General features: G+C 48.4%; 2 protein-coding genes across 3 annotated transcripts; one reads left to right on the plus strand and one right to left on the minus strand.

Annotated features, from left to right (window-relative positions):
• Positions 1-6,678: 6,678 nt before the first annotated feature.
• On the minus strand, positions 6,679-15,462 carry MPHOSPH10 (M-phase phosphoprotein 10). Of its 2 annotated transcripts, none has more exons than XM_056866135.1 (11): positions 15,365-15,462; positions 13,087-13,759; positions 12,528-12,691; positions 12,076-12,256; positions 11,740-11,881; positions 10,673-10,740; positions 10,271-10,408; positions 9,783-9,893; positions 9,395-9,502; positions 8,454-8,681; positions 6,679-6,830 (listed from the first exon to the last, which is right to left on the minus strand). In XM_056866135.1, the coding sequence occupies exons 1-11, from the start codon at positions 15,460-15,462 to the stop codon at positions 6,684-6,686; spliced, it is 2,058 nt and encodes a 685-aa protein (XP_056722113.1). In that variant the 3' UTR covers positions 6,679-6,683. The 2 variants fall into 2 exon arrangements, with proteins under 2 accessions (XP_056722113.1, XP_056722112.1); XM_056866134.1 differs by having other exon boundaries at positions 12,076-12,249; positions 12,515-12,691.
• A 913-nt stretch (positions 15,463-16,375) lies between these two features.
• Positions 16,376-23,515, plus strand: MCEE (methylmalonyl-CoA epimerase). The gene is made up of 3 exons (XM_056866138.1): positions 16,376-16,406; positions 22,067-22,407; positions 23,360-23,515. Exons 1-3 carry the CDS (start codon positions 16,376-16,378, stop codon positions 23,510-23,512), a joined length of 525 nt encoding a protein of 174 aa, XP_056722116.1. The 3' UTR covers positions 23,513-23,515.
• Positions 23,516-26,582: the final 3,067 nt, after the last annotated feature.

Raw genomic sequence — 26,582 nt, forward strand, 5'->3', positions numbered from 1 at the left:
TGCACTGGAGCAAAACAGGGCTGCCAGGTCCCTCTTCGCCATTGGCGGGAAGTTTTTTGGGGGGCGAAGCCTGAGGAGGGCAGGGTTTGGCCAGGGGAGGGACTTCAATGCCATCGAGTCCAATGACCAAAGCGGCTGTTTTCTCCAGGCGAACTGATCTCTATCGGCTGGAGGTCAGTTTTTAATAGCAGGAGGTCTCCAGCTAGTACCTGGAGGTTACAATCCAAAATAGGGGGCACCTCCATGCCTATACCGATATGGTTTGGAAAACAGCACGGGAGATAAAATGTACAAAGGTAACAAAGTTCTTATATTGTGCTTAGTTAACAGTCACAAAAGTGGAGTACATAAACAATAACACGTCACAAATATATACAATATATACAAAACATGTTTGATGCAGTCTCTGTGCAACATCTACTCCCAATAAGTGAACCTTTGGGATTGTTTAAGTGTGTACCTTACGGACTTTTCAAATTAATATTAGCAACAAGTATATACCAAGAAGATTGCGTTATTCTGTTGCCCGGAGACTGCAACTAAGCACAATATAAGAACTTTGTTACCTTTGTACATTTTATCTCCAGTGCTGTTTTCCAAACAGTACCTGGAGGTTGGCAACCCTATCTCCAGGCGAACTGATCTCTTGTCAGCTGGAGAATCAATTGTAATAGCAGGAGGTCTCCAGCTAGTACCTGGAGGCTGGGCAACCCTAGAGCAAAAATAAATAAATGAATTAAGCAATAAATAAAAAAATTAAAAAAAATAAAGCAATGCACGAATCTGCGAAGGGGAGGAATGCAAAATAAGATGCAACCCGATTCAGGCTGCAGGACGCCTTAGGAAGCTTCCCCCTATTTGGCCACTTTCTTGCAAATTCAGCCGCGAAGGGGAGGCGCGCAGGCGCACAAGGCGGCGCAGCCTGCCAGCGCGAGACCGCGCGGGTCTCGGGGGAGAGGCATGAGACCCGGTGCGCATGCGCTTGTGTGCACCTCTCTCTTTCAACCCCCCCTCCCTCCGCAGCCAGGCAGACATAATCCATCGCCGTACAGGCGTGGCAGGTCAATGCCGGACTGATCGATCCTCCCTTCTATGCCTTTGCTTCTAATCATCTCTTACTGAAAAGAGTGTTTTTTTGGGGGGGGGGAAGGGAGCAGGGGTTTTCTTTTCTTTTTCTTCTTTTTTTTTAAATAAGAAAGAAAATTTGGACTTGAACCCAGCAGGAAGGGTCTGCAGTTGGTGCAGCCCACACACACCCCACAACACGTGTGTGCATTATCCTGGCTTGTGCATGCCCAGGAGTTGGTGCTTACAGCCAGGGGGTGGTGTAGTGGTTAGGGTTTCAGGCTAGTATCTGGGAGACCCAGGTTCAAAACCCCTCTCCCCCGCATGGTGCCATGGGAGGTCATCTTGGGCCTAGGGTTGCCAACCTCCAGGTGGTTAAGACTAAGAGAGAGGGCAGCACGAGGCTCAAGACTAAAGATGAAATAAATAAATCTATCTATCTATCTATATATATATATAATATGAAGTTATACTTCATTCATCAACAAGCAAAACAAAGCAAATAGGAAATTTACTCGAGAGTAATGTGTTGTGTATGACCCCCTTGATTACTCCCCAACTATATACATACACAACATAATGTGTTACAGCACACGGAGAATGCCTCGCAGGGCTTAATTCAATGTTACCACTCTGGGTCAGTAAATGAAATAAGTATTAACGCATACAGCATCTATAAGAAGCCACATGGGGCTACAATCTATTAATAAGCCGCCAAGAGCTACAATTCAACAATGTGACCTATAGCACTAATAAAAAACTTATTGAAATAATTAGTGCAGTCACTTTATATGTAACTTTGGTCCTTTGTTACGTATATATATATATTTTCATCTTTAGTCTTGAGCCTCGTGCTGCCCTCTCTCTTAGTCTATACTATCACAACACAGGTTACTACTTTTCCTAAACCTCCAGGTGGTGGCTGGAGATCTGCTATTACGACTGATCTCCAACCGGTAGAGATCAGTTCACCTGGAGAAAATGGCCGCTTTAGCAATTGGACTCTATGGCATTGAAGTCTCTCCCCTCCCCAAACCCCGCCCTCCTCAAAACCTCCCACAAGTGCAAAGAGGGACCTGGCAACCCTACTTGGGCCGGTCAGCCTAAGCCTACCTGACAGGGCTGTTGTGAGATTGAAATGCAGGAGAGGAGATCGATGGAAGCCGCTTTGGGTCCCCGCTGCGAGATGTAAATTTCCGAATACATAAATGCTACAAGGTGCCAACACGTTCCCACGCACCTGTGCTGGAATCTAGACATAGGCACCCCTGAAGATTTTAAAGGCAGCTCCCAAAGAGTGGTCGCTGATGACACTCCCAAGTGTTCAAATATCCCCAGAGGACTAAGTACGGACAGTTATCATCTAGAAGGCAAGACCGTCCTTGGTCCAAACGGGGACCACTGGAGGGGTCTGCATTTGTGTGAGAAGGAACTTTAAATCTGTGCCAGGGAATAGGGGAATGCTTTTGCATCTAACAGAACTGAGACCAATCTCGTTCGCAAGGCTGCAAACGTGGACGGAAGTACCTTTTCCCCTGAGATAATAACAAAAGAGAGGCAAGGGCTACAGAGAGAAGCTTTGCTTGCCCATTAATCACTTAGGGGAAGAAGAGAATCTGGCAAGGGGAGGGAGGAATCCTCCGGAGAGCTCTCTTTTTTTTTGTATCAGAGTAAAGGCTTAAAGGATGCTTTTCTTCAAGAGGCTGTAAAAGCATTCCAAGTCTTCAGAGTTGAAGAGGTGCTCTTGAGGCACTGCAGGAAGCCCTAATCTGGCCGGCCTCCGCTCAGTGAAGATGCCAAAAAGATGCCTGCCAAAAGGAGCGGCAGGGTTGCAAAGACCTTCAGTCCTGGGAGCCCTGGCAACTGGAATGCGTTTTGTGCCAAGCTTCCTTAGAGCTCGGCATTTCCCTGAAGCGGTTTGCAAAACTGGCCACCTTGGGGTGTGAACGCAATGAACGCCCGGGATTCAGCACATCAAATCTGGGCTGCCAGGCCTCTACTGCAGTGGTTTTCAAACCTTCCCACATTTACATAGTGTGCGTGTGTGGGGGGAGAGAGGGAATAGCATTCGCCCCAGAGTGTGGACATGGTGTGATGGGAAATGCTGTCACATCACAGCTGACTTAACTGCGATCCTGTAATGTTGGTTTGCCGTTGCCTGCCTCTGCTTAGCAACCCTGGACTTCCTTGGTAGTCTCCCATCCAAATACTAACCAGAGCCAGGTTTGGTGAGTCCGCACTTGGAATACTGTGTACAGTTCTGGTCACCGCACCTAAAAAAGGATATTACAGAGCTTGAGAAGGTGCAGAAAAGAGCAACCAAAATGATCAGGGGACTAGAGCAACTGTCCTATGGGGAGCGGTTAAGACGCTTAGGGGTGTTTAGCTTGGAAAGAAGGCGGCTGAGGGGAAACATGATAGAGGTCTATAAAATTATGCATGGTTTGGAGAGAGGGGACAGGGAGAGGTTTTTCTCCCTCTCCCATAATACTAGAACCCGGGGTCATTGCTGAAGCTGCAGGGTGAGAGATTTAAAACAGATAAAAGGAAGTATTTTTTTACACAATGCATAGTTAAATGGTGGAACTCCCTGCCCCAGGATGTGGTGATGGCTGCCAACTTGGAAGGCTTTAAGAGGGTAGTGGACATATTCATGGAGGAGGGGGGTATTCATGGCTATTAGTTAGAATGGATACTAGTCATGATGCATCCCTATTCTCTCCAGGATCAGAGGAGCAGGCCTATTATTTTGGGTGCTGGGGAACACAGGCAGGGTGGAGCTGCTGCAGTCATCTTGTTTGGGGTGCTTCCTAGAGGCACCTGGTTGGCCACTGGGTGAACAGACTGCTGGACCTGATGGGCCTGGGCCAGCACTGGAACACTTCCCTTTCACGGGGTCAGGTGGACGGCAGGTGTTATCCTAGCCCCAAAGCCAGGCAAAGTGCCCTCTTAACCTCTCCCCCCCATGTTGCTCCGCCACCATTTACACCTTCGAAACATTAAAAATTCTACAGTCTCTGCCTGCACCCCTCCATAACAGGTTTCCTGCATGGATAAATAAATACTTTTGGAAAGCTAAGAGAGATAGCAAGGTAATTTTTTAGAAGAAGAGTTGGTTTTTACATGCCGACTTTCTCTGCCACTTAAGGGAGAATCAAACCGGCTTACAGCCCCCTTCCCTTCCCCACAACCCTGTGAGGTAGGTGGGGCTGAGAGAGCTCCAAGAGAGCTGTGACTAGCCTAAGGTCACCCAGCTGGCTTCGTGTGGAGGAGCGGGGAAACAAATCCAGTTCACCAGATTAGCCTCCGCGCTCATATGGAGGAGTGGGGGAATCAAACCTGGTTCTCCTGATCATAGTCCACCTCTCTTAACCACTACACCATAGTAAGAGATCTGATCAAGTTGTCATTCTTTCACTTAGATTAGAACATACGAACATAAGAAAGGCCATGCTGGATCAGACCAAAGTCCATCAAGTCCTTTACATCTCGCCTTTCCCGCCAATGAGGACCCAAAGTGGCTTAAATTGTTCTCTCCTCTGTTTTATCCTCGCAACAACCCTGCAAGGTAGGTAGGTTAGGCTGAGAGCATGTGACTGGCCCAAGGTCACCCAGTGAGCCTCCATAGCAGCGTGGAGGGGTTTGAACTGGGTTCTCCCTGATCCCAGTCTGACACGCCAATCGCTGATGGCAAGGTCGTGTCCTTGGGAGAAGCCATGAGGTCCTGGGGGACTCCCCGTTCCCTCTAGAAACCACACCGGGCAGCCTCTCTGTGTCCCCTCTTTTGGGGCCCCCGCGCTGCTTCCTTCGTTAATAGAAGCCACTCTAGCTGACCGTCCCTCTCCTGTCACTCAGCATCGATTGAACTTACCTGCGGCCCGCACGACTTGCAGCCTCGATCACTTTCCATTAAGCGGGATGTCTTTTAATTTATTTTTCAGATGCTGGCCTTGAGGCTTCCCCTAATAGCCATAATTGTGCTCTCTGGCTTCAGCTTGATATTTTTAAAGCAAGTGCAATTTCAGCTTTTGTGTGACTCTAATTAACTGTGACAAATTTCCGAAAAACCGCAATTGCAAATAACGCATAATTTACGAGGTCGCCCAAGCCAGAAAAAAAAAGAAGAAAAGGAAGTTTTAGTGCCCTGTTAAACCAACCAACGTGCATTCGTTTCAGGTATTTAATAGCATCCCGCTGGATGGGTGACCCTGCCTTCCTCCGCCCCATCGATCGGACACAGATGCATTGAAGGTACAGACCTTCTTCAGAAGCTTTAAGGGGGGGGGGGCGGTAATTAAAAATCAAACTATAGCCCTGCAAGGTAATTTCTTCAGCAGAATGGACGCACTCAATACTGATCTTTGCTCCTCAGCAATTTCCCCCTCCTCTGGCTTCAGCCTGAAGGGTTAAGCTCGTGCACGGCTTTTCTGAACCCAGAAGCAAATGGGGTGAGCAAGGGTCACCTTGGGTGTGGTTGATGCTTGCTATGGACCCCTGGAGCCATGCAGCCGAGATCGGAGCCCCTGATGGGCCATGTCTGCTTACTCCCAGCGTGGCTGGTGGAGTACAAACCTCATGAACGCATGAAGCTGCCTTATACTGAATCAGACTATCAAGGTCCATCAAAATCAGTATCGTCTACTCAGACGGGCCCCGGCTCTCCAGGGTCTCAGGCAGAGGTCTTTTGCATCACCTACTTGCCTGGTCCCTTTAACTGGAGATCCCGGGGACTGAACCGGGGACCTTCTGCATGCCAAGCAGATGCTCTACCACTGAGCCACAGCCCCTTCTCCTCCCTCTCTGCTGCTATTCTGCTTACTGGCACATCTTCATCTCCACAGGTAGAGGAGGTTTTTTCCCCTATTGCTTAGGACCAAAAAACAAACAAAAGCTGCCTTCCTCTGATTTATTGAGGAAAAGACAAGCAGCTAGAATGAGAGCCAGCGTGGTGTAGTGGTTAGAGTGTCTACCTAAGATCTGGGAGGCCCAGGTTCAAATCCCCACTCATGCCGTCGGTGACCTTAGGCCACCAACACACTTTCAGTCTAGCCTACCTCACAGGGTTGTTCTGAAATGGGAGGAGTGGAGAATGATATAACCCACGTTGGATCCCCACTGAGGAGAAAGGTGGGGCATAAATGGAGCCAGCGTGGTGCAGTGGTGGACTCTGATCTGGGGAACCGGGTTTGATTCCCTACTCCTCCACATGAAGCCAGCTGCATGACTTTGGGTTAGTCACACTTTCTCAGCCCCACCTACCTCACAGGGTGTCTGTTGTGGGGAAGGGAAGGTGATTGTAAGTCGGTTTGATTCTCCCTTAAGTGGTAGAGAAAGTCGGCATATAAAAACCAACTCTTCTTCTAAACAAATAAAAGCACAGCACAAAATCTGCATTTAACTTTCTGAGGGTGAGTCCCTGTCCTTTTACCGCCTTCCAGAAGGCGAGGTGTGCTCCCCTATCATCCTAGTTAATAAGGCTTGCTTTACATAACACGCAGGAAATTTCTGAAAAGCCGCTTCCCTGCCTAAACACGAGAGAGTATGAAGAAAATCAAAAGTGCATGCATAAATTAGAAAACTTGCTTTAATTGGTACAAAACAGCATATGCATAAATATCTTATAGCTTCAGCTTTTGGGCAGTGAGTTTTCGTTCCTTCAGTTTCCTCTGGCTTTTCTTTGTGCCTTGAATTTGCATTTTCACTTGATCTTGCAACTGAGAGAAGAAAGCCCGGGAGGACTTCAAAGCCTTCTCTTTGCCGTCATCCTGTAAGAGAGCAACATTCGGTGCATAATGGAAACACTCTCTCGCACGCACACACAAAACATGATGTACCGCTGTTGTAGCCTCGTGAATTGTTCGGAGAGAATGCTCGAGAGGTACCCCCCCCCCGTTTGTGTTCCGATTGATAACTCAATGGCAAAACAGCTGTTGTGTCAATACCTTTTTTCCCCAGCAACACAATAAATCCAAAAAGCTGAAGGGATGTGCTCTGATCTACCCCACTTATGCCTGGCGCATGTTAATGAGAGATAAGCACAGCCTGCCAGCAGAAAATCCCTTTATCACGGAGGGCAAACAGCAACAGAGAGCTCGGGGTGAATTTTAAAAAGTTCTCCCCCCGCCCAAGTTGCTTTTTCTCTAATCGCTCTAGATTCGAGTCCGGCAGCACCTTAGAGACCGACAAGATTTTCGGGGCATGAGCTACTCAGAGTCAAAGTTCCCTTCGTCAGATACAGACAACCTCTGTCTGAATCTAATCACTCTGAAGGTGGAATATTTCACTGCCAGAAAGCAGGGAACGGAGCCTTTCTATTGCATTAATTTTGCGGCAATTCGTAAGAACATTTTTGCAGGCAACCAAAGAGGTTGAAAAAAGAAGAAGAAAAACCTCGTATGTAAACATATTAGGGGCAAATCCCCCCAAAAGCTAGAATTATATTAAATCAGTCTTCAATCCAATTGTAAATATTAAAAACTGTGCATAAAAATCCAACAAGTTTGGTTACTTATACACACGCTATCTTCCCCTAGCATAAAAAACCTTTTAGTAAAATTACACTTATATACATGGGGATGTCACGTACTTATAAGCATCTTTGCTATGACCAGGTACAGTTATTAACAACATGAAATACATGCACATTTTTGCTTCAAACACTGCCCCCTTTTTTTCCCTTTTGGGCTTGGAGCTGGTGGATACGGATTGGCCCTGACGCCAAATGCCAATTAGCTCCACAGAGAGACTGATGACCTCCATTTGGGGCCTTAGCTCAGTGGTAGAGCCTCTGTTTGGCATGCAGAAGGTCCCAGGTTCAATCCCCGGCGTCTCCAGTTAAAGGGACCAGGCAAGGAGGTGATGTGAAAGACCTCTGCCTGAGACCCTGGAGAGCCGCTGCCGGTCTGAGCAGACAAGACTGACTTTGATGGACCAAGAGGGGTCTGATTCAGTGTAAGGCAGCTTCACGTGTTCATGTGTGTTCATTACAGCTAGAAATAATAAGCCGAGAAAGGCCCAGCCCGACCTCTCCAAGAGCGGGATGCGACTACTGGCACTGAAGCAAGCGTTGGCACCACCTGACCAAGAGACAGTAATCGATCAACAGAGGCCTTCTGATCAAAACACACGGGAGCAGTTTTCTCCACCGAGTGCTTCGCCAGTATGTTACCAGTGGGGTAGTGGGGCGGGGGATCCTATAATGCCATCACTCGAACCGGCCTCAGGGCTCTCTGCATCTCAAAACAGCTCTGCTGGACGGCCCTGCGTGGCCACAGCGGCGGCTGTCAAGTAGCTTCTCTCTTCCTCGCGAGGAGTGCGCTCCACAAGGCGCCCGCGCAAAATAAACTCACCGAGCTGGAGTCCTTCGGGAGGACTTGCAGCGACCTTACCTTGAGCAGAGATGTCCCGCCTGCCTTGGTGAGCTTCTTCAGCTGCTCGGCAGAAACTTGTTTCTTCAGCTTGGGGTTTTGTTCTGACTTCTTCTCCAGGAGTTTCTGCCGCTTCTCCTTCTCCTTCAGCTTGATACGCTTCAAAACCTTCTTTTTCCTCCGCTCCCGCTTCTTGTCTGTGGAGGTCTTCTCGGCATCCGTTTTCACGTCTCCGCCTTTGGGCTTCTCCTTAAAAACAGCGTTTTACGATGAAGATCTGAGAAAACTCCTTCAAAAGGGATGTGGCAGCGCTGGCCGTCAAGCTACACGCTCTCTGCATGCCAGCGCACTCCATGTCCTATGCCGTCTGGGGCAGACGGACTCTTGAACTTGCCAGGAAAAATGCCTGCTGCCCCAGAAGGGGAAGCTGAGCCAATTCAGCACCGCACGGGTTGCTCTCCTTGGATGCAGCCAGTGGGGGCCACAATTGGCAAACCTATGCCTATCATCGTTGACGCTGGCTGATTCCAAGCCACGTAACCCTTGTGGAGGTTTTCCAGTGCACCTGGGAACACTCAGCTTGGCTTGTTCTGGGGCTGCCTTAACAGCCCAATTTGCCCCTGTATATCAAGCTGTGGAAATTTGGTAACTTTTCTTTGGTATACAGGGATTAGACAGATTCTTGGAAGGCAGGGTCTATCCGTGGCAACTGGCCACGGTGACTAAAGGGAACCTCCACATTCAGAGGCAGCAAACCTCTGAATCCCAGTGGTAGGAGACAGCAGAGGGGAAGGCCTCGGCCTCTGTGCCCCGTGGTTGGCCCTCCAGAGGAACTGGTTGGCCACTGTGTGAGACGGGATGCTGGAGGCTCTTTTGATGTTCTTACTTTTAAAAATTTGCAGATTTTTTTTAAATTTTGCTTCTGCTAGCTGTAAAGAGCTGTGCTCTGCAGAACGCCTTACCTTGATCTCCTCCGGAGCCAGGAGCGCAGCATCGCTGACACTAACCGGAGCAACTTCCTCCATGCTTATTGCTGGGAGATTGGAGACTATTTTTACCTCTGGCACGGGCTAGAGAGCGAAAGAAACGCACAATATGTCAAGTGGGGGGAAAAAAGCTGACGCATCATTCAGATGAAGCAGAAGTATTTGGATTTCCCCAACCAATTCGGTCCCACTGAAGGTCACAGGACTGTACAGATTTCTCTGGTCTTCAGAGCCAACACTGAGGATTTGGGGCATCTTCAAGTGTAAATCAAACGCACCTTAGTGATGACTGCCTTAACTCCCAAGATTTTATTTTATTAAACACAGGATTATGCCTATCGACTTCTGATGCTACTGCACTTACCGGCTTAGGTGTGAAGTGGAAATTGGAAAGGGCATCCAGCTTGAGAAAAAGAGCGTCCATCGCTTTCTGAATTTCTATATGTTCGGGTTTTTCTTCCTCTTCAGTTTTTTTCTAGGTGAAGCCATAGTGTTAATGTGGATTTAATCGAAGCAGCAGCAAAATACCAAGATGAAATGTTAACTTTTTTTATGCCTGCCTTCTCTAAACAAACAAATATCTCATTCACCTGTTACTAAACTCATATGCTAGAATATTTCATGAAAGAAACCTGGTTCAGTTTAGGAAAGGTTCAAATCGGATGCGTGGGGCGGGAGCAGAAATCTGTTGCGTTTCCTGTTTTTGCATTTCCTATCGTGTCTGATTTTGCTTGTAAGACTAAAGTTTCAGAGATGTCAATGGAAATGCCTTTATGCCAATGTCCTTCAATTAGTGGGTCTCCCCGCATTTAAGTCATGACCAAAACAGAACGCGCTCCTTTGAAAACACACCTGGTTAAGTTTCAAATATTCTTGCTCATAAATTTCGGTGAGGCTTAATTTGCTTTTCTCGTGATCCAGAGTCAGACGCTTTTTGTACTCGTAGGGATCCTCTTTTGGCTTTTCTTTCCGTACGACGTCGTCCCAGGCCTGAAAGCAAGTATGTCGGGAAGATACAGATGTGCAAAAACAAGCGTGGTGTTAGAAGCAGCAAGACAGGTGCTTCTTTGCGTCGATTTCTTTTCAAAGAAGGCAAGAAGACTTACTAAAACAACAAGTTATGACAATAAAATAGGGGGAGCACCCAATAATAGCAGCAAAAACACAAATTTAAAAATGGGATTTAAAAAAATGTTGCTTTTTCTTTCCCCAGCAAACATGTAGCATCATACACGTGTAATCCGTAATATTGACCTGATCTTTTATCCTCCTCTTGATTATCTCTTCAAGCTCCATCGTCGTCTCCTCTGTGATGACAGGAGCTGAGAAGACAAGAACATAACATAAAAACATAAGAAAGGCCCTGCTGGATCAGACCCAGGTCCATCAATTCCAGCAGTCTGTACACACAGTGGCCCAACTAGGTGCCTCTAGGAAGCCCACAAACAAGACGGCTGCAGCAGCACCATCCTGCCCGTGTTCCACAGTACCTAATATAATAAGCATGCTCCTCTGATCCTGGAGAGAACAGGTAGGCATCATGATTTTGGGGTAGGATTTCTGACCAGCCAAATGGGCCCCATCCCTGTTGCCATCGGGCACTTCGAAATGCAACACAGGCCTTATTCATTCAGTCCGACACATTTTAATCTGACTCCTGCGATTGGGGAGATGCGTGCACAAAAAGGGCTGTATCTACTATACAAAACAGAAGTCCAGAGGCAACTAACATTTATTCCAGTATGTGCTTTTGGGAAAAATTAAAGAAACACCTCTACTTGTTTTTACAGGCCCTCCCCTTTCCCCCTTCCCTTCTGTAATTTTCAGTAAAAAGGAGGTATTCCTTTCTTCCCATTGCATCTTAAGAAGTGAGTTCTGTCTCACAAAAGCTCATACTGGAATGAATCTTGATAGTCATTAAGGTGCTGCTAGACTTCTTTTTACTACATTAGACCAACATGGTTCCCTCTCTCAGTGTGAAGAGCTCCTTGGGAGGGTTGTGGGATTAAGCCACAGTTGGTCTCTGGGAATGAAGAACAAGGAATGTCAAAGAACAAGGAACCAAACAGCCCTGTTTTCCCTCAGCTACAGCTCCATCCACCTCAGGAAGTCTGTCTTTCAGTGACCTATGAAGACACCGTCATTCCTCCCTGCCCGGGGAAGGGGAGGCTGGATGGTTTTGAAAGACTCCAGGAAGAGGGAAAAGAGTTCAGATTCACAACAGCAAACACTCGGGCGAGAACCGGTGCCCCTCTGTTGAGGCAACTGCTACTAGCGCAAACCAGCCAATGAAAAATGGCTTCCACACGTGCAAGATTTACCCATTTTGACCGCATGGTCGAAGAGCAGCGTCTCCTCCAGAAGGCTGTTTTCGGGCCGCTTCTGTCCGGTCACCTCTCCCTTCAGCTGCCAGGACTTCTCCCTCAGTAGCTCCTCTTCGAGCAGTTTAATTTTCTCACTCAGCTGCAAGAGAACAAAGCCTCCTGAGCTGGTTTCCGAGATGTTTTGGTGCTCTTGGGGACTCAACCGTTGCTATGAATCTGAAGACTTTGTCTTCGCTTTCACTGGGGGTAGTGGTGGTTTGGGGAAGGTTACATTTTGAGGATATCGAGAGAGAAATGCATTTGGTTCCCAAGCCGGCATGCAACCAGCGTTACCTTTTCCTGCCTTTTCTCAAAGGAGGACTTTGTTTCAGGAGAACGGCTCGTCTTTCCCTCTGACGCATCTGGTTCGTCTTCTGCGTCGCTGTCATACGGCAAGGTGAACGTCACCCTCTTAGAAGCCCCTTTCTTCGTTTTGTTCGCCTGCGGCTGTTGGATTTCATCAATTTCCTCCGTTCTGTAGTTAAAGAACATTTTCAAGGAAAAGGGAACCCATTCAGGGAAGTTTGGGGAACAGCACACCTAACCTTGCAATAGAAACCAGTGAATATCTCCCATACTCTATAGAGAGGACAAGAGCTGTTGCCTAAGACTTTGCAGTAGGATCCCCAGTGGAATTACCTTTACCAGTAAAAAAACTTAAGCTTGTCATGTGATTGTTCTCTGAAGAGTTTCAGAGATGACTATTCTAAAGCAACAAGGCATTGCTTCACACGCCAGCCACTTGCCTGACGACTGCTCCTTCACTATCTTCCTCTTCTGTGTCGCATTCTTCCCCCTTACTCTGGCTGCCGTCATCTTCACCGCCTTGGTGGTCACTTGTGAAATCTTCACAATTGTCGACGGGGTCAAAATAATCCCGATATTTGAGATCGCGAGCGCTTTTAGGCAGCTAAGGGGGGGGAAATGAGCACAGTGTTCAGAAGGGAATGGTCGAAGTATAATACAAGGTTGCAGCAATAATTACGAGGAAAGAAACTCAGAGTAAAGAACCATGTTCTTAAGACTGAAGAACGGAAGGGGTTCGACTAGAAGCAGCACCGAATGGATTTTAAAAAGCAGCCAATTCTATTAGTTTCAAAGCTAAGCTAGCATCTGTGCAGGGAAGGCAACAAGCACTTTTAGAGATTCTGCACCGTGGTAGATTTTTGTTCTCACTTTACTCATAAGAACATAAGATGAGCTCTGCTGGATCAGAGCAGTGGTCCCTCTAGTCCAGCATCCTGTCCTACACAGCAGCCAACCAGTTACTCTGGAGTTTAACCAACCGCTTCTTGGCTCTCTTACCTTCATTGTAGCTTTCCCAAATTCCACATCCTCCTCGTCGTCGTCATCTTCCGAAAGAACGTCCTCAAAATAATCGATTTCCTCTCCGTCGTCGTCATCGCTGTCCTTCTCCTGGCTTTCTTTTTTCTCCACCGCACCCAGAACTGCCTCCATCTCGGCCAGTCTGAAGAACCTGTCATCCACTACGGACTTTTCGCCTGTTCTTTTCACGGCAGTCTTTGATGGACGGGTCTGTCGCTCCAACTTGTCGATGTCAAAGTCAATATCTGAATCCTCATCACTAAATGTGGGGTCCACCCTCGCTCCGAGTTGACTTCTCTTTTCTTCATGGTCACTTTCCTCTTCCTCCAGAGGATCGCTGTCGAGGCCTTCCATCTGGACTTCATCGTCTGTCTCTTGCTCATTGTCGTCTGTGAGATTATCCTCCTCTTCTGGTTCTGGGAGAAGGCAGAGGTCCTCCTCAGCAACGTTTCTAGCGACCGCTGCCTTGAAGTAGCTCAGGACCGCGTTATTCTGGAGTTCTAGCTGCTGCCAGATCTGTTCTTCATCAAAGTTGTCTATCACCAGTTCTTTTAAAGGGCTCCCAGGAACTGTCTCAGGCCCGAGCGCTTTGTGGAAGTCGTACAGCGTTTTTGTTAGCAAGTTGAGGTCGGCAGCGAGTCCCTCCTGAGTGCTGAGAAGTGAAACAGGTTGCACTACGTTAAGCATTTAACAGCTGTCAAACTACAGAAGACAGAAATTGGGTGGCCTGAATGAGAGCCTAGGCCCTAGTCCATCTGAGCCAGCTCTCACACCCTCATCCAGTTTCATTCATGAAACACACTAAGCTGCTTTATACCGAAACAAGACAGTTGGTCCATCACAGTCAGTATTGCCTGCTCAGACTGGCAGTTGCTCTCCAGGGTCTCAGGCTGAGGTCTTTCACGTCACCTACTTGCCTGGTCCCTTTGAGATGCCGGGGGGGGGGGGGGGGATTGAACATGGGACCTTCTGCATTCCAAGCAGAGGACCGTTGGTCCATCAAGGTCACTACTGTCTACCATATTTATTGAAAAGAAGTCAGCCCTGAATATAAGATGACCCCTTCCCCAATATTATACCCATTTTTTTATTATTAGACATAACGTATGCAAAATGGGTAGACTAACACAGCTACCCATTGTGATCTGTCTCCATATGCAAAATGTAAGCCCTCCGATGGAATATGGGGGTGTTTGGCTATCTTGCATTTGAGTAATAACAGTAGTCTCCCAGGATAGCCTACTTCACAGGGTTGCTGTGCAAATAATCCCACACAAGCCACCCTTGGAGGAAGTGCGAGCATAAGCGGGGGGGGGGGGGGAAGGGTCCCTTTGCAAGCTATTCCCTTGCTGTCCTAATACATTTACAGAAAGGAAAAGAGATTATTACAAATTGCTAAATCAGTGGATCTTCCATAGTCAGGGGAAGTCTACCTTGCTGTCTCAATGCAAAACGTAAGACCTCCAATGGGATGTGTTTTTTTTCGGGGTGGTGGTGGAGAGAGACACACCTAGCCTTGCATTTGAGAGAAACAGCAGTCTCCTCCCAGCCTAGCCCACCAGTTATTTGCTGTGCAAATAACACCCGCGCGAGCCGCCCTAGGAGGAAACAAGCTATTCCCTTGCTGTCCTAATACATTTATAGAAAGGAAATGAGATTATTACAAATTGCTAAATCAGTGGATCTTCCAGTCAGGGGAAGTCTACCTTGCTGTCTCAATGCAAAACGTAAGACCTTCAATGGGATGTGTTTTTTTTCGGGGGGGGGGGGTGGAGAAGAGAGAGAGGGACACACCTAGCCTTGCATTTGAGAGAAACAGCAGTCGCCCCCCCCCCAGCCTAGCCCACCTCGTGAGGTTGCTGTGCAAATAACACCCGCGCGAGCCGCCCTAGGAGGAAACAAGCTACTCCCTTGCTGTCCTAATACATTTACAGAAAGGAAAAGAGATTATTACAAATTGCTAAACCAGTGGATCTTCCATAGTCAGGGGAAGTCTACCTTTTGTCTCAATGCAAAACGTAAGACCTCCAATGGGATGTGTTTTTTTGGGGGGGGGGTGGAGGAGAGAGAGACACACACACACCTAGCCTTGCATTTGAGAGAAACAGCAGTCGCCCCCCCCCCGCCTAGCCCACCTGGCGGGGTTGCTGTGCAAAGCCGCCCTAGGGGGAAATGCGATCATAAGCATGGTGGTGTGTGAGGGGGGTCCCTTTGCACGTGTGAATAGGGAAAGGTGGGAGGCCGGGCCGGCGTGTACCTGAGGAAGCGCTCCGGCCGGGCGGCGGCGGCCTCGAGGGTCTGCAGGCACCGGCCCAGCCGCCCGCGTGGAGCCGCAGCCGCCACGTTCGCAGCCATCCCGGGCAGCTGTGCCCGGCTTCCGGGCGGCGTCAGGGCGGGCGGCGTCCGTTGCCCAGCCCACTCCGGCCGGAAACGCGCGGCGGGGAGAAACGTTCCGCCTTCGGGAATGCGGGGGGATCCGCTCCTTTCCTTGGCATTTGGGTTCCGGCTGCCCACGCTGCCTTAATCACAAGAGCAGAAAAGGGCCAGAGTCCAGTAGCACCTTAAAGGCTAACGAAAATATTTCTGGTAGAAAAGGGGCCCGGGTCTTTTAATAAATGATTATAATAATCGGTTTTTATATACTGTCATAACACACGGAAGTCCAAGGGTGGAGGGCACAAAGGTGGGTGGCGGAGGTTTGGGCGCTATGTATTTTGCAAAGGATAGTAAACAATGTATTTGCAACGGGTGTAACAGTGCTCTGTGCGTGTTTTTGTATGTTTTATGGTGTTTTTTTTTGTCCTGAATTATGATTTTATTTCTGTTTTACTTTTTTGTGTGTTTAATTATAAAAAGCAATAAAACATCTTTTAAAAAAGAAAGAAAATGGGCCTGGGTCTGATCCAGCATGGCCTTTCTTATGCTCTCTACCTCTCAGGGTTGTTGTGAGGGGAAGGAATAGCCTTACACTCCACCCTGGGAAGGCTATCAGGTGCTGAGAACATGGGAGGGACGTTGCCGTATTTCCCTGGCTCTTCAACGGTACATGGGGGGGGGGCGGGGGGGTGTTTGTCAACTTTTGGAAAGAAAAGATGAGTAGACGGTTCTCTCTAGGACCTCGCGGCGGCTCCTTCCCGCGCCGTCCTTCGGCAAGCGCTTCTGGAGCCCGCGGGATGTCCCTTGCCGGCTTCCGCCGTTCGGGCTTCGCTTCAGCTTCAGGGGAGGGACTTTCCACAGAGTTGGTCGTCGGGGCTTGCCAGGCTCAAAGATGGCAGCCTCCATGTGGACGCTGGCAGCGGGTATGCGTCTCCCTCCCCTGAGTTTACGGGTGGGCCGGCGGTGCTGGGCAGGCGAGACCCTTTCCTTGCAGCTTCCTTTGCAGCTTCCATAATGCAAACGGGGGCTTGCAATGCGCACGCGAAGGCCCCTGAAAAGCATTTTGTTTCACCTGTTCTCTGTTCACCCCTTGCACAATCCTCGTTCTTTGCAACTTGTCGGTCTGTGCTTAATTGTATTTTGCAATTTGTATATTTATTGGTTCTTGCAGGTTATCCAGGCTGTGTGACCGTAGTCTTGGTATTTTATATTTGTATATTTATATTTGTATTCTCACTTTCTTCACTTGTTCGCTTTATTATATATTTAAATTTGCATCTCATTGTTTTTGTGCTGGTTTTTTTTTTTTGGTTTGCTTAACTTATTATACAGCACTGAGCCTCTTTTTCTTCTGGTTAAAAGACTGGCCATGTGCGCTGCTAGAATTATCACCCTTCAGGAGTCCACTTTCTCCCCCAGGGTCTGTACAGTTGCACCTCTGGCTGGGTGCATCTTGTCTCTCATGCACAGGCAACCACGCAGCATGAACCTGAAAGCACTTTGCAGTACCTTAGTGAGTTTGGGGGAGAGGCCGTGGCTCAGTGGCAGAGCCTCTGCTTGGCATGCAGAAGGTCCCAGGTTCAATCCCCGGCATCTCAGTTTAAAAGGACTAGGCAAGTAGGTGGTGTGAAAGACCTCAGCCTGAGACCCTGGAGAGCTGCTGCCAGTCGGAATAGACAATACTGACTTGGATGGACCAAGGGTCTGATTCAGTAGAAGGCAGCTTCATGTGTTCATGTGTGCCTTCCCATACACCACAGCAGCCAGGTTCTTTTCTGAATCCCGGTTCCTGGCATGACCTTACTTGATGCCCTTGATCCACCCATCCAGTTCGGTGTTGTCTTCTCAGCCCTTTCTTTGTAACTTCACAAGGACTGGAAATTTGCTTCCTTTGTGATGAGTAGAACCCAAGATCTCATTTCTTGGTGGTGGAAAATGCCGTCAAGTCACAAGTGACTTATGCCAACCCCGAAGGGTTCTCAAGGCGAGATAAAAACAGAGGTCGTTTGCCATTGCCTGCCTCCGCATAATAACCTTGGGCTTCCTTCATGGCCTCCCATCCAAGTACCAACCGGGGACAATCCTGTTTAGCTTCTAAGATCTGGATCGGGCTAGCCTGGACCATCCAGGTCAAGACAGCAAGGTAAAGTGTGCTGTCAAGTTGCAACCAACTCATGGCTACCCTATGAAGTTCCACTTCTTGCGGGGGGGGGTCAAGGCAAGAGATGAGGTGGTTTGCCATTGGCTGCCTCTGCATAGCAACCCTGGACTTCCTTGGTGGTCTCCCAAGGAACTAACCAGGTACTAACCAGGGCCAACCCTGCCTAGCTTTCGAGATCTGAGGAGATCAGGCTATCCTGGGCCAGCCAGGTCAGCGGCATCTCATTTCTTACTCCACAGAAATCTGATAAAGGGTGTGAAAGCTCACCCCCCCAATGTTTCGTTAGTTTCTAAGGTGCCACCAGACTCGAATCTAGTTCTTCTGCTGCCGAACAACACGGCTACCCTCTGAAAGATGATATTTTGTGTTAACTTTTGCACTCTTTGGTGTAATTGTGGCCACACAGCCGGCCCTCCAGATGTCCTGAAAGTATTCTTTTGCCTTTCTCTTCAATAAAGAACCTTTTTGCCCGCTATCAAAGTTTACCCACCTTTCGCCCCAGACGTAGCTGCTCTTGAATAAGTGGCTGTCTAGGATGGAGCTCTCTTGCTTTGAAATAAAAATAAATAAATCTTTTGTTCCATCCTGGCGAAGTGAATTGTGATACCGTTGGGGGTTGCATAGGAGCCAGGATTCCAGCGTGGGAGCAATAAATAGAAGCAAAAGAGGGCCGTTCAAAGTCTCCACTTTTGGCAGACTTTGTGCCCGGTTTCTGTTCCAATTGAATGTTTGGTGATTAATCATCTGCGGTTGTTATCTACACTGCTGGTGGATGTCTGGAAATAGACCAGATCACCTTGGAGAAGCCATTTTTGGTCCAAATAAGATTTCCCCCCTCTCTTTTTAGGGAGGTTTGCATGCGTTGAGATTGCCCACTTAGCCGTTTTAGTTAAATGCGTTAGGGTGTATCCGTAATTCGGAGACAGAATTATAGCAAACCCAGCAGTGACTTGGACTGACTATACTAGCAAGGAGCTAGTCCATAGTGAAGTAGGGCCCTGGTATTTTGCTTGTTCCTTTCAGTTAGGCTTGCGCGGGGCATCTCCCCAGGGCGTTGTGGCATCAATATTTAGTGGGGTTAGATGGCCTCGGCTTCTTTGACCTGTTCAAAGGTCATCCTGGCTTTTTATGCCTTTTGTCTTTGTGGTTTTGTGAATCCATCCTTCTAAACTCGACCCTATAATTGTATCTCCTGGCAGGGTTGATTTGGTGATTGTTTGCTGGTTTTAATATTTTAGCTGCTTAGTTGTTTTTACATTTTGCTGTCGTAAATAATTCCAGAATTTGAGTCTGCTTTAAAAAAAATTACTGCTGCAGTGCTCAACTGAGATCTTCAGGGAGCTTCAACCAATTTTTTTCCCTGCGGATGCGCGCATCCAATTATGGCTCCACACCCAGGTTACGTGACCTTAGGGCTTTTAAGAAGAGTTGGTTTTTATATGCCGACTTTCTCTGCCACTTAAGGGAGAATCAAACCGGCTCACAATCACCTTCCCCTCCCCACAACAGACACCCTGTGAGGTAGGTGGGGTTAAGAGAGCCCTAAGAGAGCTGTGACTAGCCCAAGGTCACCCAGCTGGCTTTGTGGTGTAGAAGCGGGGAAATAAATCCAGTTCACCAGATTAGCCTCCACCGCTCATGTGGAGGAGCGGGGAAATCAAACCCGGTTCTGCAGATCAGAACCCACCGCTCTTAACCACTACACCACGCTCGGTTCATAGGAATCCCCGGCCTGTCGCCTGTCTCTGCAGAGATGCTCTTGCAGCTCTTGACGGGCTCCTCTGGCTGGCTTATTAGTATTTGGTTTAATTATTATTCGCTAATTAGCATTAGCATCGTTAGCAGTCTGAGCAGCTCCTCAAATCTCTTCTCGGAATATTTTCTCTTTCTGTTTGGCTTTTTGAGAGTCTGGGCTCTTCCCTCCCCCTCCCTCCCCGTTTTGGTCCGGGCTGCCAATTCTGACTTTGGTGCATGGGGTTTCTTTGCCGTTCAGCCCTCTGCTCCACAGCTTTGAACACATGAAGCTGCCTTCTACTGAATCAGACCCTAGGTCCATCAAAGTCAGTATTGTCTGCTCAGACTGGCAGCGGCTCTCCAGGGTCTCAGGTGGAGGTCTTTCCCATCACCTACCTGCCTAGTCCCTTGAACTGGAGATGCCGGGGATTGAACCTGGGACCTTCTGCATGCCAAGCAGAGGCTCTACCACAGAGCCATGGACCTGTTTGTGGCTGCTTCCCGGCCCTAACAGAAGGGATTCCCTGGACTGCAGTTTTTGCTACAGCCGCTGCAGGGATTAGAGGGGGGAGGCAGGAAGATGGGGCCGAAACAAACGGGGCGAGCGCTCTGCTGGGAGAGGGTAATGAGCAGCGCATCTTGCAGCGCTAATTGAGAAAAGCTTTCAGCGTGCCTTTCGAAGGGGGCCCTGGGGATGAACAAACACACACCCCTCCCCTGTTTCTAATGCGAGGCTGAGAACAAAGAATCAGTTCTGTGCCAGGGTGTTCTAGGTAACGGGCTTGCAACGCTGTGCTATCCTGTTTTGTGTGAAGTTTCACTCAAATACTGTTAAACTCGATCAAAGCAGGCCACCCTGGTTTGCCATTCTGTACTGCTGGCTACTAACTACCCAGGGGTGCTCAACATGAGCACAACTAGAGACAACAACTAGGCATCGGTGTAAGAGAAGAAGAAGGAGGAGGAGGAGCTGGTTTTTATATGCCGACTTTCTCTACCACTTAAGGGAGACTAAAACCGGCTTACAATCACCTTCCCCTCCTTATAACAGACACCGTGTGAGGCTGAGAGAGCTCTGAGAGAACTGTGACTAGTCCAGGGTCATCCAGCTGGCTTCACTGGGAGGAGTGGGGAAACCAACCCAGTTCACCAGGTTAGCCTCCGCCGCCCATGTGGAGGAGTGGGGAATCAAACCCTGTTCTCCAGATCAGAGTCCACCACTCCAAACCACCGCTCTTAACCACTACACCACGCTGGCCTTACAACAGACAACGTTAGTCTAGGGAGCTGCGGTGGTCGCCTTCTCCGTCCCCTCCTTTCTTGCAGCTTGCTGAGGGATAAGAAGCTGGGTTCAAGGACCCCTCCTGTTCCTCCCCATCTGGAGCGGTGGAGTCCAATCTGGAGAACCAGGTTGGATTCCCCACTCCTCCACGTAAACAGCGGAGGATAATCTGGTGAACTGATTTGTTTCCCTACTCCTACACATGAAGCCTGCTGGGTGACCTTGGGCTAGTCACAGCTCTCTTAGAGCTCTCTTGGCCCCACCTACCTCACAGGGTGTCTGTTGTGGGGAGGGGAAGGTGATAGTAAGCCGGTTTGAGTCTCCCTTAAGTAGTAGAGAAAGTTGGCATATAAAAACCAATGCTTCTTCACCTCCCTTTTTTGCTCCTATTTTAAAAGATGTTTTGTGCAGCGTTTTTCACTTAGATTCGGTCCCAGATTAACTATCATGCTAAGGGAGCTAGGAATCAGAACCCAGTTTTAGGTGGGGCACATGGGATTTCTTATTGTTGTGTGAAAGGGTTGTGGGACTGTGGCTCAGTGGTAGAGCCTCTGCTTGGCACACAGAAGGTCCCAAGTTCAATCCCCGGCATCTCCAGTTCAAGGGACTAGGCAGGTAGGTGATGGGAAGGACCTCTCTACCTGAGACCCTGGAGAGCCACTGCCAGTCTGAGTAGATAGTGCTGACTTTGATGGACCGAGGGCCCGACTCATCAGAAGGCAGCTTCATGTGTTCATGTGTGGCTCTGTCCCGAGACATAAAACAGGACGCAGGAAACCTGACGAAAGCACAATCCTGGATCCGCCTTTAATCTGAAATGCAGAACCCTATTCAAATCATATTAGCATTTTAACACATTAGCAAATGTGGGAATGTCAGACGTTTTACAATGTGCTCAACAGGCTAAGCTACAGAGGTTTAGGCTCTGTGTCTCACTCAGGAGTCCAGGACTTCGCGACGGAGTCTCTACAGATTGGGGTAGGGGGAGTATGGACCCCTCCACCAGAGAAGAGGGCGAATTTCCCTCAAAGTTTCTGGGGGAGGGGACTCAACCACTGAGGACAGTTAGAAGGATTAGATGCAAGGACCATCTGCAGAGATATTGGCGAAAAGTCAGTATTGTCTACTCAGACTGGCAGCAGCTCTCCAGGGTCTCAGGTAGAGGTCTTTCACGCCACCTACCTGCCTAATCCCTTTAACTGGAGATGCCGGGGATTGAACCTGGGATCTTCTGCATGCCAAGCAGATGCTCTGCCACTGAGCCACAGCCCCAACTTTGTCCTAGGAAGTTCTGTAGGTTTGGGGGCAGTGCCTATGGAGGGGAGAATTAGGGGGGGTATTGCCCTGATTTTACTTTTTTCCCTGTAATGCAAATGGGTTATTCTGGTCTCCGTTTACCTTCTCAGGGTTTCTTTCCCGGCTGCGATCTGTCGCTCCGACAGTACGAACCTTTTCGGTTTCCCATCACTCAGCGCAGAAGCCTGCGGGGTCTTTTTGGAAACTTGGCCGACTCAACCACGTAGCCATCGCAGTTCCCGATCTGGAGAGATCCAAGTCTTTCTACAAGGAGGTGTTAGGGGCTGACGTGAGCGAGACAGTGCCTCTCCCCGAACACGGCGTCTACACGGTGTTTGTGGAGCTGGGGAACACCAAGCTGGAGTTGCTCCACCCGCTGGGAGACGACAGTCCGGTGGCCGGCTTTTTGCAGAAGAACAAAGCAGGAGGCCTGCACCACGTCTGCATCGAGGTATTACGTTGTCTGTTCCCTGCTTATCTTTTGATGTAAAAGCATCTCTATCACCTTTTGAAAGCCTAGCCTTTGCTTCATGGAAAAGCAAAAATCGAGTCGCGTGTCATCTGGAACTCTCACCTGCAAGCTTGTCTTGGAATCCCAAAAAGTGTATGTGTGTATGTAGGGAGCCAGCGTGGTGTCATGGTTAAGAGCGGTGGTTTGGAGCTGTGGAGTCCAATCTGGAGAACCGCGTTTGATTCCCCAACTCCTCCACATGAGTGGCGAAGGCTAATCTGGTGAACCGGGTTGGTTTCCCCACTCCTACCCACGAAGCCAGCTGGGTGACCTTGGGCTAGTCACAGTTCTCTCAGCCCCACCTACCTCACAGGGTGTCTGTTGTGGGGAGGGGAAGGGAAGGCGGTTGTAGGCTGGTTTGAGTCTCCCTTAATTGGTAGAGAAAGTCGGCATATAAAAACTAACTCTTCTTCTTCTTCTAGCCCAGGGGCTTTTAATACATCATTCTTCCTTCTGCATCTTCCCACAACAGCAGCCCTGTGAAATAGGCATGGCTGAGAATTTGTGACAGGCCCAAAGTCACTCACCTCCTTGGTGGAGATGGGAATTTGAATCCGGGTCTCCCGGGGTTCTAGTCCGACACACCAGTGGGGGGAGGGGCTGTGGCTCAGTGGTAGAGCATCTGCTTGGCATGCAGAAGGTCCCAGGTTCAATCTCCAGCATCTCCAGTTAAAGGGACTAGGCAAGCAGGTGATGTGAAAGACCTCTGTCTGAGACCCTGGAGAGCCGCTGCCGGTCTGAGTAGACAATACTGACTTTGATGGACCAGGGATCTGATTCAGTATGGGGCAGTTTCATGTGTTCGTGTGTTCAGTCTATCCACTATACCGTACTGGGGGTTGAGGAAAAACAACTGTTATAACAATGCAATTTAAGCCCATTTCTCTTTAAGGTGGACAACATTACCGACGCCATCGCGGACCTGAAGAAGAAACAAATCCGTCTATTGAGCGAAGGGGCTAAAATAGGCGCCCATGGAAAACCAGTCATTTTCCTCCATCCGAAAGACTGCGGCGGAGTCCTTGTGGAGCTGGAAGAAGCCTGAGCTGAGATCCTGGATGCAGGAAACAGCAGTTAACCACTACCCGATGGAAGCCGTGGTTCAAATTCCGGGGTGCGTTTAAAAATTAGAACTCGCGATTAAGTGGTCATTGGCGAGCATGGCTGCAGCGCGAATAGCCACAAGAGAGAAAAATTAAAGGTGGAATGACAGTTTTGGGGCGCTGAGTCCTCCCCCTTCCCAGTTGGGAAGCTGTTTTGCCTGCTGAACCTACCAAAATAATCTTTTCTTTTTTCAGGTGGTTTGGGCCTGCAAAGCTGCCCCGCAACTTGAGTGTACGTTAAGGTGTTTTCCCCCATTGCCTGGGCATAATTTTGCATCCTCTTGGTAGATTTCTAGGTCACCCTCCTGTCATTCTGCTCTACATTTGCAAACAAGAAAGAAGGAGAGGGTTTTTTTGTCCCGGTACTCTGCTCCAGTGTTCCCTTAGGGAATCAATCGGGAAGAAATCATCTTGTTCTCTGCCGCCGCCATTCTAAGGACCGGCATTGATTGGTTCCCTCAATTGGTCTACTACTCACTAATAGGATCCGCGTAGGGGTGTCTGCGATTGCTAAGCAACTCTGCTTGATGGCTGTCAATAACCCGTCTTTGAAATTGCCATTTTTGGTTCCTAATCGGAAATGTGCGGAGATGAAACAGAGGGATCTGCAGGAAATAGCATTTCATTTCCAATATCGGATTGCCAAGTGCCTCATTTACATGGGTTTACGTGTTCTTAATGGTTTCCAATTATTTTTAATCACTGCAAGCCTGTAGTCCCTTTTGTCTAGTTTTAACGAATCCTGACTTGTGAAGGAAAATGTGTTTTTTTGGAAGAGCTGCTATATTCTACAACTTCCCTATGTAAAATTTTTAGTTTTCTGTAAAAGAAATGTAAACCTTGGTGTTAATTTGCACAGTGATTCGGTGTGGTCTTCTCTGTTGTCCCAATGTAAAATTCAAAATTCAGCAGAAGCGTTGTCTAAGCCAGGAGACACACGTATGGAGATGTTCTGGAGAACGTCTTGGCATACACTAAATTTCAAATGTCTTTACCTTCTGGGAACAGTTTCCCTCCCCTTTCACTTTTATAGCAACATCCATTTACAGGGAATGGAAATGTAAGTAGATTTATGGGCCGTTCTCTGTCACAGCAAGCATTTTACCATGCAGTTGTAGGTATAGTTATGCCCATTAACTTCAAGGGATTTAGAAGGGAGTAACTTTACTTAGGATTGCACTGTTGGTGAGCTTTAACTCAGATGTAATCTGCCTTCACGGTTGACGGCCTGCTAAGAAACTTGACCATTATTCGACTTCACATCCTTGACACACTAAAGGTGATTTTTCATAGAATCATAGAGTTGGTACCACCAGGGTCATCTAGTCCAACCCCTGCACAATGCGGGAAATTCACAACTACCTGCCCTCACACCCCCAGTGACCCCTACTCCATGCCCAGAAGATGGCCAAGGTGCCCTCCCTCTCATGAACTGCCTAAGGTCAGAATCAGCATTGCTGACAGATGGCCATCTAGCCTGTGCTTAAAAACCTCCAGGGAAGCCCACCACCTCCCGAGGAGGTCTGTTCCACTGAGGAACCGCTCCAACTGTCAGAAAGTTATTCCTAATGTTTAGATGGAAACTTTTTTGATTTAATTTCAACCCATTGGTTCTGGTCCGACCTTCTGGGGTGACAGAAAACAATTCGGCACCATCCTCTATATGACAGCCCTTCAAGTACTTGAAGATACTGTTTTCCTCTCCTTTAATCTAAGATTCCCATGTCAGAAAGCACATAAGTGTTAAGCACAATGAATACCAAAGTCCTTGGGATATATTTAGCAGCTTGCAAACAATTAAACAAGAGAGAGAAACTCAAGGCCAAAGAAATCTATTATCAAAGACCCCTCCGTGTTAAGTGTTTAACGACATAGTATTACAGCAGGGTTGATCTACTGCATGTTTTGTCTATAAACATATGAAAAAGAGGCCAACAGTAAGAAATGCAAGGTTTCTGTTCCCTACAACTAGGAAAGAGCCCGCCGTTTGAGAGGCTTCGCTCCAGAGACCAGATTGCATTTTGCCCGTACCTTGGGAAACAAGCACAGAGGTCAGGTCAGTTTTCAAACTTGAAACATACAATTGCGCTTCCATCGTACGTGCCAATTTCTGTTGCCAGCCTCCAGGTGGTGGCCAGAACTCTCCCGGAATGACAAGTGATCTCCAGATGACCCATAGTTCAGTTCCCCTGGAGAAAATGGCTGCTTTGGAAGGTGGACGGTGTGGCGTTACATCCCGTTGAGGTCCCGCCTCTCCCCAAACCCCGTCTTCCCCAGGATCCACCCACAAAAACCTCCAGGAATTGGCAACTTGAGAGCCAATTGCCTGCAGAGATCAGTTCCCCTGGAGAAGATGACTGCTTCTGGAGGGTAGATTTTGGCATTGCACCCTGCGAAGGTCCCCGTCCTCCCCAAGTCCCACTCCCAAATCTCCAGGAATTTTCCATCCCAGAGCTGGCAACCGTGCCTGCAGCTCATGAGCTAAACCCCAATCCCAAACACAGAAACTCATGGCTCAAAGGTAGAATCAGATGAAACAACAAACTGTGGTTTGAGTTGTTGCTGTTAATGCAAGATTGCTTCCAAACTGTAGTTTGAAGGAAAGGGAGCCGGATGGTTTCGGAGTCGTGTCGACATAGCAATTTTGTTTGTTTTGAGAGAGCATGGTGCAGTGGTTAAGAGTGGTGGACTCTGATCTGGAGAACCGTTTCCCCACCCCTTCATATGAAGCCTGCTGGGTGACCTTGGGCTAGTCCCTGTTCTCTCTTACCTCTCTCAGCCCAACCTACCTCACAGGGTGTCTGTTGTGGGGAGGGAAGGTGATTGTAATCCGGTTTGAGACTCCTTTCAGTAGAGAAAACCGGGGTATAAAAACCAACTCTTCTTCTTCCATATTTCCATTTTCTATTGGCCCCCTACTAGCTCAGAATCCTTCTACATTCAGAAAAAAATGTTACCCCCGTTATTTGACTTATCCGGCTTATGGTGAAATATTTCACCTTCTTCTGCGGT

This window comes from Euleptes europaea, chromosome 20 (genome assembly GCF_029931775.1).
Source record: "Euleptes europaea isolate rEulEur1 chromosome 20, rEulEur1.hap1, whole genome shotgun sequence".
Lineage (NCBI taxonomy): Eukaryota > Metazoa > Chordata > Lepidosauria > Squamata > Sphaerodactylidae > Euleptes > Euleptes europaea.